A 21,582-nucleotide genomic window follows, 5' to 3' on the forward strand; every position below is an offset into this window, starting at 1 on the left:
ACATCACTGCTCACATTATGAGAAACAGAAAAAAAAGAGATATCTTAATTGTTTCTACACAGGAAAGATGTTATGGAGACTTCTTACTTCTCCTGCTTCTCAGATGTTTCTCCTGAGAAAAAGACTCAGAGAAAAGAATAAACTCACGTGTCTTCTTTAGCTTCAGAAGAGATGTCAAACTCTGCTCAGATTTGCCAAGATGCCAACATCTTAGAGATATCAATATGAATTATGAAAAACATTTCTCATGAAAATACTTGTAAGACCTGCACTGACCTGAACTGCTATCCACATTCATTTTACAGCTATTTTCTCTTACTGTAGTGCAGAATCATAGGAGAAACATCAGTCACACTTTATTTTAAGGTCCAGTGCTCGCTATTAACCATCCATTAACTATGACTTTTCCCTCAAAAAATTCCTAATTTGCTGCTTATTAATAGGTAGTAAGGTAGCTGTTAAGTTTAGGTATTGGGTAGGATTAGGGATGTAGAATATGGTCATGCAGAATATGTGCTTTATGAGTACTAATAAACAGCCAGTATGTTAATAATAGGCATGCTAATAAGTTAATAGTGAGAATTGGTCCCTATAGTGTTACTGAACCATCTAATCCAAAGTTGAGTTCATTTAAGTCTCAAGAGTTATTAAAAAATATATATATATTTTATGTTTTCACAATTTGATGAGTTTATTTGCAATAACAGATAATTGTGTTAGTTAGCTAGTATTTTTTACCTAATCAAAATAATAAGATTAATTGGAATGCACAATGAAAAAAACATGATTTTAGAAAATTGTTTTTGAAAATGTGAAAACTGAGTTTCTGAAAACTCCAACTAAAGACTGGAGTAATGATGAAAATTCAGCTTTGATCACAGGAATGCATTACATTTTAAAATACATTCAAATACAAAACGGTTCTTTTAAATTGTAATAATATTTCACAATATTACTGTTTTTACTGTATTTTGTCAAATAAATGCAGTATTGATGAGCAAAAATGACTTCTTGCAAAAAATAAATAAGTTACGGTTTCCCCAGGCAGACAGATAAGACGAGGCAGGCAGGCAGGAATCTCTCAAAACAATAAGCTTTTAATAACACTGAACTCGAAAATCGTAACATAACCAATAGCAGACAAACTTAACTGGGGAGAACTCAGGCTTATAAAGGCAGGTCATAATCATACAAAAACAGAAATAGGTGAGTGGCTAATTAACTAATCAGCTCCATCCTGGGCTCCTTCTCCCCTCTGGTGGAGAAGGAGCCCAGGATGGAGCCGAGCAGCCGCAGAGCCAGGGTGACACTGATGGGCTGGAGGGCCACGGCGGAGCCGGCGGCTCAGGCGAGTGAGGCGGAGGCGGGGATCCCGAGTGACGCGGTGGAGCCGGAGCGACAGAGGACAACGGTGGAGCCGGAGGGAGGAACCTGACGGAGCCAGAGGAATGGAGGGACGAAGCGGAGCTGGAGGAGTGGAATTCCGTGGAGTAGGCAGGGGGACGACTGATCAAGGCGGAGCCAGAGGGACGAGGGAGCCCGGCGGAGCTGGTGGAATGAGGGTCCACGGTGGAGATGAGGCAGCCACGAGCCAAGGTGGAGCCGATGGATCGGAGGGCCGAGGTGGAGTCCGGGTCTCGTAGGCTGGAGGCGAAGACTGGGGATCCTCCAACCCCGAGGTAGCTGATCCCAGGGAGACCCGAAGCTCAACCGATCCACCGGACATGGCATACTGAGGGTGAGCTGAGGGACCTTCCTGAGGTGGCTGAGGGCAGACTGCTGGACTGACTGGCAGATACAGAGGAGGAGGGAGAGGGAGGCTGGGAGGGAAACTCCTTAAAACCTTCCTTGAGGAGCTGGCTGGAGGGCACTTGCGAGGAACAGACACTGGAGGGCACTTGCGAGGAACAGGCACTGGAGGGCGTTTAGGCAGCGCTAATTCCTGGGAACGCTCTGTTAGCTTAAGCTCGGGGGGGACTGGCCCTGGAGAATCGGGCACTGGACAGACTGACCCTGGAGAATCGGGCACTGGACGGATTGGCTCTGGAGAAGCGAGCACGGGGGATTGCTTAAAGCTAACAGGTTCAGGGAAGCACTGGCTAATGGCCATGAACATGGAGAGGTGGGTGGGAGCAATGGGAAGGGGAGAAGCCAGAAGTACCCCTCATCTAACTCATCCAACATATCCTCAGAAAGGTTTCCAGAAACCAGCAGTCTCTCACCCTCAGTGGTGGAAGTGTGGACCGGTGATACGTCCGTTCCCTCTATCTCCACTAACACTCCCACAACGCACGATGTTGCCGGCTCACACACCCGGTCAGTCGCATCGAGTACGGTTCCCGAGGCAATGAGTTGCTCGGTCACTTCCCGCGGTGACGGCTCTATCCTCGTGGCCGGCTCAGGCTCTGCGACTGCGGTGGGCTCTGGCGAAACCTCTGTGCAGGGAGATGGTGAGGGCTGGCTGGGCTCTGGATTGGGAGTGGGGCTGGAGCTGTCCTCAGCAGGGCCACCGGAGATAAACAGTCCATTACACTCCAGCACCCACTCCACGCAAGCGGCGAAATTCTCCCTGGGACCATTCGCTGGTAGGCGCGCCTTACACTGCTCGCTCAGGTTGGAGATGTAGAACACACAGAGCGAGCGGTCTTTGAAGTGTGTAAGGCGCGCCAGGTTGACGAAGTCCATGGTGTGTTCCACCAGCGAACGGTCCTTCTGCTCCAGGCAAAGGAGTAAGAAGGCGGGATCCATACTAGGAGGGAGAGAGGAAAAAAAACAAAAATGAGCGAAAAGAATAATGCCGCTGAAAAAAAAATAATTAACTAATCAGGGAAACTGGGTCAACAGAAGACATGGAAAAACACAACTAAAACAGAGCAGAATGTTACAATATAAAAAACAAGTAGATTTTTACATTTTCTTAAGAAAAAGATTGCCAGGGGGTTAACGAGGCTCCTAAGATGTTTGAAATGTTGCACTTCACTGAGCTTGCCAGGATATTCTGGATGGTTGCTAAGTCATTATTTAGAGGATGTTCACAGGCCAAATCCTGGTCTCTAGATATGGCTCTGGTTCCGTTCAAACAGTCATCCTCTCTGCGCATGATTTCTTTAAACCATAAATTGCTTCCCCTTATAGCTAAGGAGCTCATATTTACTCAGATGCTAGACAAACAGAAAGCTGAGGATCACCCTCATCCTGATCACTTCCAGTCAGTGTGACTCAGGGGACGAGCAGTTATCAACAGCATTCCTGCCCCTCCCTGAAAAGGTCTGCTGAACATCTGGACCTGACCGAGACAGAGATGGAGGAGACACCAGCACACAAGCTGAAGCTGCATTCGCAGACTTTATGTAAAATATAACATCTTTAGCAGGCTGTAATAGGGAAAAATGAAATATTGCGTCATAATCTGGCCTGGTGAAAAGTAAAAACTGCTTATAAAGGAAAAGGAAAAACACGTTCCAACAGCAGATGATCCGTTTGTAAGGATTATAGCGGCTTTTTGATTCTTTGATATCGGTTATCCTTCTTCAATGTGTTCAGCATTTCATCTTCAATCATATGACAATGCTTTCAAATATAATTATATGATGAAAAATCTGTCAAATCACATATTCAGACTTTTAAGCCTATTACTATCATGGTTATTGTTGATATAAGTAATACATTTAAAGAGACAGTTCACCCACAATAGAAGTTCTGTCATTATTTACTCAATGTCATTTCAAACCTGTAGGGCTGGCTTTCTAACATACTTAGAAAAATGTCTCATGTTATTTGTGCACACAATAAAACTTATCATGGATCAGTGTTGTTTTGAACCCCATTGACTTTCATTATTAACAGTTTCAATTTGCACCTTTAAAGCAATAGTTCAACCAAAAAGGAAAATTTGCTGAAAGTTTATCCACCCTCAGGCCACTCAAGATGTAGATGAGTTTATTTCTTCATCAGAACAGATTTGAATCCTCAGCAGTGAATGGGTGCCGTCAGAATGAGAGTCCAAACAGATAATAAAAACATGAAAATAATCCACATGTAATCCACACCACTCCAGTCCATCAATTAGCATATTTGTGAAGTGAAAAGCTGCGTGTTTGTAAGAAACAAATGCGTCAAGACGTTTTAATTAGACGAATCCATAATCTATAACATGCTGTTCAGAAATGCAATAAACATTTCCTTTTTTAAAAGAAAACTCTAGCATCGTATTAAAGCAATTCCCATTAGATCTTTCAGGATTTTCAAGAAGTTACAGAGTTACAAAGAGTTCCGTATGTGCCTTGTGGGTATTTTTAATGGGAGTGCTCTTAATCCCAAAAGCCACGATAACATGCCCTTATTGTGTGCAGAATTCATATGACATTACTTAACTGTTTTCAAACGAGAAGCGAAAATAGATGTTCTGGGTCATATTTCATAGGCCCTTGTGAGAACATGAATGTTATTCATTGAACTTTTGAGCTTTCATTACATAAACTTCATGTTCTGAAAGTGTGCAGAAACTCTCTGGCCATGGCAAGTCCCCAGAGTCATGAGAGCATTACGTAATTCAGCATTTGAAACAAATAACAGCTTCGCCTCCTTCCGTAAATGCATTCATCAGCATGACAACATGCCAGACCAAGAGCTATGATATAAAAACCTACTGCATGTTCCCAGAATCCATCAAATATTATACATCTCCAGTCTTTGTGAGAAGCGGCGTGACAAACCGTCTAAGATCCAAGCAACTTTGGTCATAGAATAAACAATGATTCGCTCAAAAACATGTAAACAGAAAGCATATAAAAAGCTAACTGTAATTTTGATTAATTTAAAACTAGATTGAAGGGTGCGTATTACTACTCTAAGGTACTAATATGTACCTATTAGGGGTAATAAAAAGTACAAATATGTCCTTTTAAGGGTACTGCTCCAGGGACAAGCTGTTGTACCCAAAAAGGTACAATTTTAAACCTTCTTTTTCTGTGTGTACCTATAAAAATTGGTCATTGTGATGCCAGGGGATTGGTTGCAGCTGCTATGGTATTTATTCTAAGTGCTTGCTAGGTTACTAAACTTGTTTCCACCAAATAAAAAAGCCACTTTTTATCTCAGAATTCTGACTTTTGTTCCTCACATTTATGAATTTTTATTTTCTTAGAATTCTGAGTTTACATTTAGCAAAAAAAGAATAAAAAATATTATTGTGACTTCTTAACGTTTATACCTCACAATTCTGAGTATATATTTCCAAATTTTACTTCATATCTCACAATTCTGAGTATCTTGCTTTTCTGAGTTTATATCTCACAATTCTGAGCATATATATTACAATTTTGAGTTTATCTCTCGCAAATCTGAATTATATCACAAATCTGAGTTTTTATCTACGTATTCCAAGTTTATATCTTGCAATTATTACTTTTGTTTCTCAAAATAGCCAAAAGAAAGGCAAAAATGTGAGTTTACCTCTTGCAAAATAAATAAATAAAAATAATGGTAATGGTGCTTTTCTTCTCAAAATTGCTAGTTTATATCTCACAATTCTGAGTTTGCACCTCACAATTCTGATATACCTCAATTCTTTATTTATTACTTCTTCATTTACTACTTCATTTTATTACTATTTTCTCAGAACTACGAGAAAAAAGTCAGAATTATGAGTTTACATCTTGCAAAAATAATTAAAAAGATAAACACCAATTTTCTTCTCAAAATTGCGAGTTTATATCTCACAATCTGAATATATCTCTCAATTGTGATTTTATATTAGAATTAGAGTATATATCTTGCAATTATTACTTTTTTCGAAGAACTTTGAAAGAAAGTCAGAATTGTCGCAAAAAAAGTAAAAGGTAATTGCGTCTTTTCTTCTCAGATTTGTGTGTTTATATCTCACAATTTAAGTATCTATTTTTAAATTCTGAATCTCACAGTAAGTATATATTTCGCAATTCTGAGTTACAGTACATTTCAAAATTTGAGTATATATCTCACAACTCTCAGAGTCTTAGGTTCATGTCAGTTTTTTCCAGGGATTTTTTTTTCTCTAGGTTTGGGCTGGAATAATAATCTTAAATAATGCATAAGGAATAATAATATTAAAATACATTTATAGTGTCTCCTCTTGATTGAAAGGTATCACTATTGCTCAAACACGTGGAAATATCCTCAAACTCTTCAAAAAAGCTTCAGTGACTGAGTCATTTTGGCTGGGCGAGCAAAGTATTATAGACAGATAAAATGAACTTTGCTACATGGACCAGAAAAGAGAATAAAATTCATGATGCAGAACACACACGGCTGTCATATTGTGGCGTCCACAAATCCCACAGCTATTCCAAATTACAAACTGAACAAGAGTGCAATGAAGTTTGCAGGCTTTTCCCCTAAAACCAAAAATTTAATCTCATAAATTTGGCCAAAGAACTATCAAAAGACAAGTATGTGTGCACAGTGACCCTAATGCCATACTAAAATAAACATGATTGAAGGTGAAATGAAACCCCCTCAGATTCTTCCAAGGTCGTACTTAAGAAATTTATAAAACAGAAAGTGAGAGGTAGAGTTGAATTTCCACCTGTGTTGAAAAGAGATCCTCTATAAACAAACAGGCACTGCTATTCCAATTGAAAACAGTCATTGTGAGAGTGCAGGAGAGATCAGCGTCTTCTGGACTGACTGAGTTCAGGAAAATAACTCCAGTTAGGAACACAGAACTTCTGCAAGAAAAGAATGAGGTTTAGGAAAACTGTGTAGTTTTAATTGTTATAGATGAGCTTACATTGCATCATCGGGGCAAAGAAAAAACAATGCGTTTAATTTTGTGCATGCAAAATGTATTTACATTTTACTTTCTTTAGGTTTTTGGGGTGAAATATGCCCTGGACATGTTTTCATGAGATTCACTTTCAAACGTTATGGGCTTTTGCAATCTCGTGGACATTCTGGTTATGAATTCCTCCTGGAGGTCTTAACCTGTCTGGGCAAAAGGCATCAGTTACAGCCCATGGATGCACTTTACATGAAAAAGTCTGACAACAAAAGCCACAGAGGAAGCACAAATGGGAATAGGAAGGAAGAGCGAGATTAATGCTTATTCCATTTTAAAGGAGACCACCTTTTCTTTGGCTGCTTTGCCTCAAAATTCCTGATATCCGTAAACTCAAATGTTACGTGCTTGATGTTAAAAAGGCATGATACTGTAACATTTAAGTGAGACAGCTGTTACTGGGTGTGATGCAGATCAAAGATGATACGGAGTAATGGTATTTCTATTTCAAGTCTTTACTGATCGCGTTGAAAAACAACAACAAATGTTTACAAAAACGAGAAAATATGAAAAACACAACAACAAAAGAAACAGGAGTGTCACCCAAATTAACGAAATAAACAAGACAAGACAATCCTTATACTAACCGCTAAACTAACTAACAGAAATAAATATGAAAATAAAACCGAAATCTTCAGCGTATACGACGCCCAAACTAAACTCCTAAAATCTACAAACAAAAATACAACACTCTCAAATCTAATCTAACAGAGTACAAACTAACCTGGTCAGAAAACAAAATAAAATAATATTATAGCAACGATTGACCAAGTATTCGAATCATCACAAAGATAATTAACTAATTTGCATTTGCATTTAAGCATCGGGAGACAACTGGCGTCAAACGCAACCTGCTGACCGCGTTGGAGCACAAGGTACGCTGGCGGCGTGGCGCGCGCACGCACACGCACACACACACGGAGATGCTGAGCACAAGGTAACACGGGAGAAAAGACGGGAGAGCGAGAAAAGGAAACATTATACACAAAACACACGTGGAACGTAACACAAAAAACAATCTGCTATTAAAGTTGAAGTGAAATATGTTGCCCAGCAATTGCAGAACACTGTCCAAATGATTAGGGTAAAAACAGAATACAGGATAACGCTCCACCTCTGACCCAGCTGAACCTCTGGATCCTGAATCTGGGCTCAAGTCCTGGACTAATCAACAGCCATAAGCTCTGATCCAATGCACAGGCCCGGCCAGCAGTGCTCTGCAGAACAGGCCAGCGTGGACTTATGGAAATAATGACACCACACTGAGCCTCTGGTGCCAGAATGAAAAATCTGGCCCATTCGCTCTGTTTTTTAACGATTTCTCGCTCTCTTTCTTGCCTTGTGCCATTCTCTGGTTACAAAGAGCTGCAGCTGTGATGGTAACACCAGTTCTAGAAAATACAAATATGAAAACAATGGGTTATGAATATGCTTTAAATTAGTTTTATAAACATTTTAAATGATCAAAAGTTCAATTCTACCTAAAATATACAACATTTAAAATATATAGTGTATCAAATCTATATAAAATAGATAAAAACAATGACTTGGCCTTTCTAATATCATATTAAGGCATATTACAGTTTTTTACGATTGTTTACACACTAAAATAAAAATTTCCACACAATTTTAAAAATTCTACTCCAATGAGAAAAACACCTCCACAGATTTGCACAACATTACACACAATGTCTGCTTCACCCTTTTTGCAAAACATTACACACAGTGATTTGTAAAACTCTACACACATTTTCACACCTTAGACACAGATAAGGATTGTGAGGTTACTTCCTTGTCATTACAAAGCCCCGGATTGCCAATGACCACACTAATGAACGAATTGGATAATCACATCCACCAGGTGTGGAAGCACACATGTGCTAATTTGAAAACGCAGCAGGTGAGTTCACCTGTCTACACCTTCAACAAAAATGGAAGGAGCTAGAAGAAGAAGAAGAAGAAGAAGAAGAAGAAGAGTGAGAATGAGAATGAGAGGGGGAGCTCAAAGAGGAGATGAAGGAGGTAGAGGAAGAGGAGAAGGAGGTAGAGGAAGAGGCCTAGGTAGAGGAAGAGGTAGAGTAGGACTTGAAAAGTTGATAGAACCAAGAAGACCGGACCAAATTTGACTCAAGAAATCTGTGCAACACTTATTGACCATGTTATCAACCATGGACTGACACTGATGGAAGCTGGACAAAGAGTTCAACCAAATCTCAGCAGAAATACTGTTGCGTCAGTAATTCGGACATTTCATAGAGAAAACGGGTAAGCTAACCACACAGTACATTGAACAGTACAACTGAAGCTTTCTGTACTTATCATCAATATTGTTTACTGTGACATTTGACAGTAGGCTGCATGCGGTTTTTTTTTTTATATCTTTTTTTTACATAGGATTGAGGGTCAAGGACACCAAGGTGGAAGGGGCCCTATGTTCACTCGTACACGAGTGCACGAGTGAACCATTGTGAACATGGTTTTGACCAATAATTGTATCAGGCTGCGAGAAATCCAAGCCAATATCATCAATGATGACAATATTTTCAATAACATCCAACGAGTCTCTCTGTCAACATTAGGTCGAATCCTCAAGAAAAATCAAATATACATGAAGCAACTATATCGGGTACCATTTGACAGAAATTCAGAGAGAGTGAAACCTCTGCGCAATGAGTATGTGGAGGTATGTATTGTTCATCACTGCTCATAATGTTCTGGCACAAAAAAATACTGTGCAATAGATATTGAATAGCATCTTATTGTCTTTTACTGTGTTTCAGAGAGTCTTGCAAATGGATGCTGCAGAAATTCAACATGAATAATATGTGGATGAGGCTGGATTTAACCTTGCGAAAAACAAGAAGAAGAGGGAGAAATGTAATTGGACACAGGGCAATCACAAATGTGCCAGGGCAGAGAGGGGGTAACATCACCCTTTGCGCTGCTATTACACAAAATGGGGTCCTCCACCACCATGCAAATCTGGGACCCTATAATGCAAATATAATACTTGCATTTCTTGACAGATTGCACAAGATTGTCACAGCATTAAACCAAGTGGACCAGATGCGGTACATTGTCGTTTGGGACAATGTCTCATTCCATCGGGCTGCTCTGGTCCAGAATTGGTTCCATGAGCACCCTGAATTTGAAGTCTTATACCTTCCCCCATACTCCCCCCTTCCTGAATCCAATAGAAGAGTTTTTTTCAGCATGGCGGTGGAAGGTATACAACCTGCGGCCCTATGACCGTTTGCCCCTCATTCAGGCCATGGAGCAGGCCTGTGATCATATCGCAGCAGCTTCTGTGCAGGGGTGGATTCGTCACACGAGGCGATTCTTCCAACGGTGCCTTGCCAATGAAGACATAGCCTGTTATGTGGATGAAATCTTATGGCCTGATCCAGCCAGACGGAGAGATGATGAATAGTTACAGTATTCTTGTTGCTTTTACAGTAGTTTTTCTTCCGAGTCAAAGTGTATGTACTTCATGCAGTAATTTTTATTTGTCTACAGATTTTATTTGTTTCATTGTTGGTTGATTACTGTAACTGATTATGGTAAGAAATACTGTAAGTATTGAAATAGATACTTGAAATATTCAGTCTGCAGCATCAGTGTTGTGCAATGCTTGGTAAGTTTATAATAGGCCTATTTGTGTACATTCTCCCTATATCTCAAACTAATCATGAAGAATGTTGTGGGTTTGTCACAATTTTTTCATTTAAATTATCCCTCACATAACAATGTCTGGCCAAAAATCTAGCACATGCTATTTCCTAAAATTAGTTTTTTTTACAAATGTGTTTTTTATTTATCACAGCAGTGTGAAACTGGCTGCAATAGTGTCTGATCATTGAGGACTGTGTTGGTTAAATGAAAACTAATAGCATTTTCACAAATATGTGTATATGTTTTGACTGAAGTGTGTCATTTTGCAAACAATCTAGGAATTATGCAAATTGAGTGTGGTGTTTGGATAATTGTGATTATATTTTGAAAAAATTAACCCGGTTTTCAAAATTGCGTGTAAACAATTGAAAAAAAATGTAAGTTCAGTTCTGCCCTAAATTAAAATATACATTTTTTAAAACATATAGCATAGAAAATCTATAATATAGAAACAATGACCTAGTCTTCCAAGCTTCATAAGACATTATAAAATAATATAAAATCTAAAATATATAAAAACAATGACTTTGTCTTTCAAACATCATATTTAAAGCAGTGACATAATAAAATTGACCACATGGTTAAAACAGAAGTAAGTCTTTAACAGTATTTCATTGTTTATACTTGTATTTAAGCTCAAACCTGTTATGGGGGAAAAACCATAATGATCAGTTTTGTTTCAGACACACTATTATTTTTGGCAAAGCATACAAGAATAGTGACTGTACGTTTTTGGACACATACAACAATGTTTTGAAAAGAAATGTCATGGGTTATTAAGTTTTTTCCCCACAATTATAATGCTAATTTACTGCAAGTCACAATGAAACCAAGAGACACTGCCAGAGTTCACGTATTCAAATTATAAGTATAAAAATTATAAACTTGCCGTGACTATGTTGAAACAATGTAGCACTTTAGAGTTTAATTTAGTAACAATATCTAACAGTTATTTAAGAATTGGCAATAAAAAAAACACGATTATTGTCCATTAAATGACAAAATGATAAATTACGTCATGGTTTTCCCAGCCATATCCTGGCTGAGATTTCTAAATTGCTTAAAATGTCCTATTCTTGGCTTAGTTTTCCTACTGACTTGCTCTTTACAGCCCTCATATACACCCGAATTCCGGAAATGTTGGGATGTTTTTTAAATTTGAATAAAATGAAAATTTAAACACTTTCAAATCACATGAGCCATTTTTTTATTTACAATAGAACATAGAGAACATAACAAATGTTTAAACGGAGAAAGTTTACACTTTTTTCCACTAAATGAGATAATTTCAAATTTGATGACTGCTACAGGTCTCAAAAAAGTTTGCACAGGGGGCTGAAAAAGCAAGAAACTTTGAAAAGATTCAGCTGGGAGAACATCTAGCAACTAATTAAGTTAATTGACATCAGGTCTGTAACATGATTAGCTATAAAAGGGATGTCTTAGAGAGGCAGAGTCTCTCAGAAGTAAAGATGGGCAGAGGCTCGCCAATCTGTGAAAGAGTGTGTAAAAGGATTGTGGAATACTTTAAAAACAACGTTCCTCAACGTCAAATCGCAAAGGCTTTGCAAATCTCATCATCTACAGTGCATAACATCATCAAAATATTCAGAGAAACTGGAGAAATTTCTGTGCGTAAAGGACAAGGCCGAAGACCTTTGTTGGATGCCCGTGGTCTCCGGGCCCTCAGACGACACTGCATCACTCATCGGCATGATTCTGTCATTGACATTACTAAATGGGCCCAGGAATACTTCCAGAAACCACTGTTGGTAAACACAATCCACCGTGCCATCTGCAGATGCCAACTAAAGCTCTATCATGCAAAAATGAACCCATAGGTGAACATGGTCCAGAAGCGCCGTCATGTCCTGTGAGCCAAGGCTCATTTAAAACGGACTGTTTCAAAGTGGAAAAGTGTTCTATGGTCAGACGAATCCAATGGGGGTGCATAAGTACATACGGTATGGGCAACTTGCATGTTTTGGAAGGCACTATGAATGCTGAAAGGTATATAAAGGTTTTAGAGCAACATATGCTCCCCTCCAGACGACGTCTATTTCAGGGAAGGCCTTGCGTATTTCAGCAGGACAGGTTAGGGTTAGACCACAAAGCAAAACCACATACTACAGCTATTACAACAGCAAGGCTTCGTAGTAGAAGAGTCCGGTGGCTGAATTGACCTGCCTGCAGTCCACATCTTTCACCTGTAGAGAACATTTGGCGCATCATTAAACAAAATATATGTCAAAGATGACCACAAACTCTTCAGCAGCTGGAAACTTATATCAGGCAAAAATGGGACCAAATTCCAACACCTAAACTCCAGAAACTCATAACCTCAATGCCCACACGTCTTCAAACTGTTTCAAACTCCTCCAAAAGAGGAGATGCTATACCATGGTAAACATGCCCCCGTCTCAACTATTTTGAGACCTGTAGCAGACATCAAATTTGAAATGAGCTCATTTTGTGCATAAAATTGTCAAATTTATCAGTTTACACTTTTATGTTTTCTATGTTCTATTGTGAATAAAATATTGGCTCATGTGATTTTAAATTCTTTTCATTTTCATTTTATTCAAATTTAAAAAACGTCCTAACATTTCCGGAATTCAGGTTGTACTATATGTGCAAATCTTTACATTGTTTTGACCGTTTTCTGATCTCGCTTTCTCGCAAATACCTACCGTATAACTTATAATACCTGCGTGCTATTGGTCAAACTACCTTTCAGCCTTTACATTCAGCAAGTATGAAAACAATAGATAAACAAAGCCAAAACCTGGACATTATCAAATTTAGACACGTAAGGGGAAAAAAGGACCCTAAAATAAATGCACATGCCACATCTATAGGAAAACAAGGATGACCTAGAGAAAACACAGAGAGCGTGGCCTGATTTCATCAGTTTTTCAGCGTGACTCATTGATTCCTATTATAGTGGTGATGATAATCAGTTTCACTGGACACGGTTTTTCACTCTATAAGAACGTACTGTAAGTCATGTAGCAGGTGGTTTTATTATCTGAACATGTGATTTCTCAGTCATCATTTTCAATTTCATCACATCATAAATTAAGTCTCTTCAAAAAATATACAAATAAATAAAGGTAGGAAACTTCCGTCCTTCAATTAGAGAATATTTCTGGTGAAGGGAAATGTGGCAAGCTGGTGACAAAGTAGAGGAGCAAACAATAAATTTTCATGGAAATCTTTTTAATGCCAGAAAGCGAGAAGAAGCAAGAGAAATCATAAACTTTAGACACCTTTACTGAATTTCATATTTAAATTTTTTGTGTGTCTGGCTCTTTAGAGAGTGTCTAATTTATTATCTGAAACTTTCCCAGTGAAATACTTCTAAATAAGCATCAAAGCAACTGCAGAGCTGAGGTGATGCATATGTTTTTATAAATTTACGGCCTGCGCCACAGAATCTGGGTTGACATGTTCAGATTGGCACACAACTTTCAACCCATTGCCAGATTTAACAGGTGCATTTAATTTATCAAAATAACAATGGAGGAAAAATCATAGATTTCCATAAAAATACCAGACAATCAGTTTTCTGTCAGAGCGATTATCAATTTGTATTCAGCAGCAAAATGTCCAGAGCAATACATTTTGAGGTGCGATATATATGATATATAGGCTACAGTTCAGATCCTGCATTATTTTCAAAGATGGTTTGCTAAGCAAAAGTTTGCAAACAAGTCTTTATTATCTATAGATCTAGTTGGTTATTATTATTATTATTATTATTGCACTGAAACCTTTAAGTAAATTTGAATTCAACTGACCAAAGACTGTTAATTAATTTCTAATAAATATAATTTATAATAATTATTATTATTAATATGAATATGAATATTAATAATAATAGTAGTAGTAAAATCCATTATCGATCAGAATTATGATTATGATTATTACTATTGATATTATTTATAACAATTAGTGTAGTAGTACTACAAATAATGTCAATTTGGATCAATTGAAAATCAATTTGGAAATAATAATAACTTATAATAATCATGATTATTATTATTATTACACTAATTATGGCATATTATAATACTTATGATAAATGTTTACATTATTGCAAACTTGGAAACAACAATTAATAATTATAATAATAATAACTTTATTACTCCTAATATTATTATTGCTGCTACACTAATGATTATATGAACAAAAACATATTACTTATTTTTAACAATGTTCAAAAATCATGTTTTTTCATTGTGCATTGCAATTAATCTCCATCAAACTGCAGTTGGGTTATTTTGATTAGGTAAAAATAACTAAAATATACTATCTGACTATCAGTCAATAAAACGCAATAAAAACAAGATAACATAATAAAAAACATGATTTTTGAAAATGTTTAAAAACAGAGTAATCTGTTTTTGCAAATAAACCCTTCATATATTATAATGATTATAAATAATCATATTATCGATAATTAATTTTATTATTAGAAATAACAATATTTAATTCATAATTATATACACTACATACACTGAAACAGTTTAGGAAATTTGGTGCAAACTGGCCAAATCTTTAGATTCAGTTCAGATCCATAACTAAGATTTTGAATAATAGTAATAGTGATGCTTTACAACATTAATTAATTATCAGGACATCTCTCATAGCGAATTATGATAACACAAAGGCAAGACTGAAGAGAGCAGTGCACACGTTTCTCATGCAAGTAGCATCAGTAAACTTCCAGCGATGGCAAAGGAAGCAGAGTTTTATGGAGTTTGCACAGACAGCAGTGTCTGTATGAGCAATATTTTTGGAGTCAGGTGGTATGAGATGATTTGGCCGTGGATGGAGCTGTGAGAAGGAAAAATCTGCTCTGTTCATTCCTGGAATAGCTACTGTGCTGTGCTCTCCTGTTCAAAACGCAGAACCGAGGCCCAGGTCACAGAAGCCTGGAGAACATCTCACAGCGAGCACATCTGCACAACCACAGGAAAAATCACCATGAGATGTATGCATAGATCATGCTCATTTTATGTTTCATTTAATTCTAGAGGACTGCAAATGTTTTCAGTAGCAGCAAGTTTCTCTTTTTCAGTGAACAGCTTCACTGCCATTTTCCACAGGTTTTTTCTGAGAGTCACTGAAGGATAGTATTTTACATTGTGGTTTGCTGTAAAACTAATCTCAAGGAATACATCTGTTACAAATAGAAAAATATGTCAAAAATTTACGGTTTCATATTATTCATGTCATTTCAAACCCAAATGATTTTTTTTTTGTTTTGTTTTTTTTGCTGGAGGCACAAATTAAGATATTGTCTAGAATTTTTAATGCAAATCTTTTCCATGGAGTGATGATCACATTATGAAATGTTTCCTGTTCACTGTGTGCAGTGTTATTTTAGTATTATTTACACACCATTACAGTATGTATTGATATTTTATTTTCACTTTTCATTTTAATGTTAGTTTTCATTTTAGTAACTGTATTTTGTGCTTTTGTAATTTTATTTATTTGTTTATACAGCATTTCTATTTAGCTTCAATTTATCTGTATTTCAATTTAAATTTCAGTTAGTTATGAAGGCAATAATTCTACTTTTGTTTTATTTTATTATTTTATTTTATTTCCATTTATTTTATTTAAGCAATGTTTATAATTTATTTTATATTATATTATATACTTTCATTTAAATTAAGAAGGTAGTTTTTTAAAATGTAAATGTTCTTCTATTTTTTATTTCATATTTTATTTAATTTATTTTCATTTAATTTCATTTAACAACAAAAAAAAAACCATTGTTCATATTTTATTTTTTATGTTATATTTTGTTTATTTAAATTAACAAAAACAAAATGTAAGTGTTGTAGTAAACAATAACAACCCTGTTCTTGTGACAATAAACTAATGCTTAGACTTCTCTTTATTGTGTCTGAGTGGTGAAGCAGTGAAGGATCTTGCTAATGCTTTAGTCTTTCCTGTGAGTTGCACACTGTCTGATTGAGCCTCGGGGCCAGTTTAAACCCTGACCTGCTAATCGCAGTACTGTGACTCTCACATGATGCTGGAATGCCGTGCCGTGGACCACTCTCACTGTGATTCACTTCCTTCCCTCTGTCTTCTCTAGCCCTTCAGTCGAACAACATCCCTCCCTGACAGTCTGGAGCACAGAAAGAGTCCATTACCGGTATTTGGGAGGTATGGGGTGGTTTCCGTCTTTTGGGAGGTTCTTCTTTTTCTGGGAGCAGAATCACTTCCAGAATGGAGAGAACAAGCCTCTTATTCCAAAGGTAGTGTCATTACTTTAAGTTTAATTTATTTGAATTTCTACTGGCTAAAAGTATCAGTTGATTGGACTTTTTAAAACACATTAATGTCAACAACAAACAACGTTTTTGACTATTGACTAACTTTTGGTTCAACCAATGATATGTTAAAGGGAGGATTACCTGCAACAAACTATTTAGCAACAAACTGAGTAGTTTTTGTTTTTTTAACAATGGTTCCGTGAGTTGCAAGAGTGTTTGATTATTTAGAATGAATAAAAAAAATAGCTTAAAATTGTCAATAATAATGATAATAATAATTTATTAGTAGTAGTAGTAGACGTATTGTATCATTATGTTTATTAATGATTAATTATTATGAAAATGTTTAATAAATGTTTAATAAATTTGGCCCATACTGTCTAAATGTATTCAACTGACCAAGAGTGCTTTATTAATTTATTAGGAAATAATGCATGATAATAATGAAAAATTATTATTATTGACAATCATCATCATTACTACTATTATTCTTATTAATTTTTATTTTATTTGATTATTATTTATTTATTTTAATCCATATTCAATTATTATTTATAATAATTCATATAATTTATTTGAATAATATTAATAATAATAATAATAATAATAGCAATAATAATAATAATAATAATAATAGTAATAACAACAACAATAATATTAATAGTAGTAGTAGTGTTATAAACACTTATTTAAATTAAAATTTGCATATAAATAAACATTTTAAAAGTAAAATTTATTTACATTTTTTAAAAAATCTCATTTTTATGCTTTTTAAATGTTAATTTTCATCTAATATTTTAATTTTAATTTTGTATTTTGTTATTATTATTATTATTATTAATGCACTGTAACTATTTAGTGAATCTTGCCCAAACTGTGTTGGGGTAATCAACTGACAAATTCATGAACCTTCTACTTCTTATTATCATCAAGGGAGATGTAAAAAATGCAGAAGATGCCACATCTGTCTCATATCTGGGAACCCTCGACAGTTCCGAAAGTCAGACGAGCTCGACTTTATCCAGTCATGAAGAGTTAGCCAGAGTTTCATCAAGGAACATCTTCACCTCACGAGCACTCAGTCCATCCAGCTGGAGCGACTACATTTTCAAGTATCTCCTGGTGACGAGCAACCTGCTCTTCACTGTTCTTGGTCTGGTCACGCTGGTCGTGGGCCTCTGGGGCCTAATCAACAAAGAGTCCTTCGCTCAGGAGAAGATCAGTGGTATCGGGACGGACCCCATGCTGCTCTTCGCCTTCCTGGGTCTCGTTCTGGCCCTGCTGAACCTGATGGGATGCATGGGGGCACTGCGGGAGAACATGTGTCTGCTTCGGATCTTCTCGGCTGCAGTCTTGCTCCTGGTGGTGGCGCAGGTTCTGGTGGCGGTCGTGTTGTACAGTCTGCAGGGTCAGATCGCGGAGTACTTGCGCTCGGGCATGTTGGCCGCCATGGTGCGTTACCAGGATGACCTGGACCTGAGATTCATCACTGATGAGATCCAGATGGGCCTGCAGTGCTGCGGGGCCGATACCTACAGAGACTGGGAAATCAATGTGTGAGTGGAAATTAAGAGAGGGGCTGACATCATGAGTAATTTCATGGGTTTCCAACACTGACTTAGTCCAAAGTTAAATACAAGGATTATACAACCTAATTTGTAATGAAGAGCCTCTCCAGTATTTAATGCTTTCCAGTGGAATCTGGACTCATAGTGTGGCCTGCTTGTTGTTTTTGATCCTATTCAGACTTTTCGTATAACTGCCCCTTTAGTGCTTTCCAATATATTTAATTATATCACACAATCATCCTCATTTTGCAATCCTAATGGATTACCCATTATATACAAATAATGGCTCTATTCGACTGAGTTTAAAGGTAGAGTGTGTCATTTTTCTATTTTAGTGTACTTATCTTAATCCAGGGTTTCCCAAACTGGAGATTCCTGAAGGAACTGTGGGAGTTTGATGAAAATTAATCAAGAATAAAAACATAAAAATGTAAAATAAAAAAAAAATAAAAAAATTATAATTGATTATTATAGAAATAATTATAATGTTTTCTGCAGTGGTTATTATTATCATTATTATCATCATCATCATCACCACCAATAATAATAATAATTATTATTATTATTATTATTATTATTACTATCATCATAGTCAATAATACTACTACTACTACTAATAATAATTGTTATTTTTATTAATGAAATGATCAATAATGAGTATTTATCATTATAATACAATTATTATTATTATATTAGCAGTAAGTATTATTTTCATTATTATTATCAAAACAAAGGGGTTCAGCTGACAAATAATTTTTAGAATCCCAGTCTTAAAACACAGGTTTAGCAAGTATTAACACCTCACACTTGTTAGAGGACAAAAAATAAATAAATAAAAAACCTGTAAAATCCAATGGACTTACATGAAAGGTAGGACTCTCTATCTAGAAACCAGAGTATCTGAGAGTCTTGGGCCAGTAACCAACAGTGGCATGGAAATGCATTAAAAACACTCAGCACCTCTTAGCAACCACATGGCAACATCCTTGCATGACAGCAAGATTTACATGAACTCTTTTGGCTTCAACTAGTAAACAAACACCTAGAAACCACACAACAACATGATAAACACCAGTCAGAACACCTTAGCAACCAAGTAGCAATGTCTAAGCATGCACCCCATCACTATCAATTAATTATCACTCACAAATGTACTTATTTTTGCAATAATGTTTAATGTTTTGCAATAATAAATCACACACTTAAGTTGCCCTTCACTCAAAAAGCATCATGTCTTACTTATTTGAATGAGTCTCACCGATATCAATCTCTGGCACAGATATTTCAACTGTTCGGCTCCAGGGGTCCAGGCGTGCGGAGTGCCCCCCTCATGCTGTATAGACCCCCTAGAGAACGGGACGGTGTGGAACACCCAGTGTGGAGTCGGTGCCCAACAGCTGGACGAGTTCACGGCCCAGAGCGTGATCTTCCTGGGCGGCTGTCTGGGCAGCATCTCTCGCTGGATTGAGCAGCACAGCGGCGTGATTGTTACAGTAGTCATCATTGTGCTGGTGGTCCAGATACTCACTCTGTTCATAATAACCCGTCTGCTGCAGAAGATACGGTGGAGCAGAGCTCAGCATGATGTGTACTTACAATCACTGCAGTGAATGGATTCAGATGTTTCCAAAAACAGGATACTGTGCCATGGGAATTATGAACCAGCCTGTATTTAATCAATTCATTGCATTTGACATCTGGAGATATTAAGTTGTTTATTCTGGAGACAGTCTAGGAATTTCATGATAGCATGTAAAATCTTAAAGGCATTACAAGGATTTAATTGGTTTTCATTGCTTGTAAATGTTTTCATAAAGCATCTATTCTTAGTGGGTTAAGCTGGTCAAGTAGGGGTAGACTGAGTACAGTAGAGACACTTTCTGCTTTTTTCACCACTACACAAAAACCAGAGACTAAAATGATTTTTCACATGATATTTCATATGATATTTCTTTTGCTTGTGTACTAAAATATCATAAATTGATAATAACCATAAGTAATTTATATTTTCCACAATTAGCTCATAAACATGAGGTGTATTTTTGTCTCAGCTGTACCTATATGGTGTACAGCTGAAACAGTAGCATATGACAGTTGAGACACCCATTCTTAATGCTCTAAAGCTGGCTAACCATTATAGCAAATGTAATAAATTACAAAATTACAGTTTTAAATAATTACAGTTAAAAAATACATTTACTTAATTCAGATTCAGTTAAACAAAATAGGAGCACGTTTTTAACACTAAAAATATATGGCAAACAGTACAAATGTAAACATAACAGTAAAAATAACAATATACATACCTGTATATTATTTAACCCTACTTATCACACGGATCTGTCTGCATTTTTACATTTTCAATCATTCTGTATGATTTTTAAGCTTGTTTCATCATGGGGACCTAAAAAATATTCCCATAAGGTGAATTTACTGGTATTACTATACTTCTGGGGACATTTATTATTAATAATCCGTATAATGTAGGTAATACCAGTACACAAACACACACAGCCTCTGTATGCATTTTATTTTCTATGATTGAACTGTTACTGTATACAGTACATAGCAACCTATAAAGGGTGTCTCAACTGTACTCACTTTACCTCCTTGTATATTTCTTAAAATGCAATGTAATCCTTTTAACATTCATGTAAGAAAATATGTCCATTAATATCACAGTTGAAATAACAGAATTTGCGTAGCATATGTGTAAATGTGACGTTTATCCTATTATCATAACACTGTACAACTAAACAGCAAGTGAAGCAATAGAGAATGAGAATGTGACGTAACGCTGCGTTGAGTTCTGGGAAACTGCTTTGTTTATCTGCCATATTTGCAGGATAGCTCTGCCTTTCCGCTATTGAGTTTAGGGCAGTATTTGATTTTTATTTTTTTATTTTTTTGTGATTGTGAAAAATGTCAACATTGTATGTCACTCAAGCTGCATGGAGTATTGCAATAGTAACTCAGATCATCTTTCTGAGAGAAAACTGGATAAAACAGTATGTTTTTTCACCTTTTTTCTGTGTAAAAACACCAAAGGAGAGAGAGAGCAGGCGCAAATCCTGGCAGTGGCAGGTAACAGCGCCACTTCCTGTGGCAGCCCCAGATGCCACGGTTTTTCTCGCTGATTTTGCTTTTTGCTCTGTAAAAACTACACTGTTCTCAGTGGTGTGCGGTGGTGTTTTTTTTTTAAAATAACGATGCAAAGTTCCCACAATTG

The 21,582-nt window shown here is 36.6% G+C and overlaps 1 protein-coding gene across 1 annotated transcript; it reads left to right on the top strand.

Moving 5' to 3' along the window:
• Window positions 1-16,677: 16,677 nt before the first annotated feature.
• Window positions 16,678-19,963, top strand: tspan10 (tetraspanin 10; the record flags this gene model as incomplete). Its single annotated transcript, XM_079378379.1, has 3 exons — window positions 16,678-16,767; window positions 17,719-18,341; window positions 19,633-19,963. The coding sequence occupies 3 exons, from the start codon at window positions 16,678-16,680 to the stop codon at window positions 19,961-19,963; spliced, it is 1,044 nt and encodes a 347-aa protein (XP_079234505.1).
• Window positions 19,964-21,582: the final 1,619 nt, after the last annotated feature.

Source organism: Barbus barbus (assembly GCF_936440315.1).
Source record: "Barbus barbus genome assembly, chromosome: 3".
In the NCBI taxonomy this organism is placed as follows: domain Eukaryota; kingdom Metazoa; phylum Chordata; class Actinopteri; order Cypriniformes; family Cyprinidae; genus Barbus; species Barbus barbus.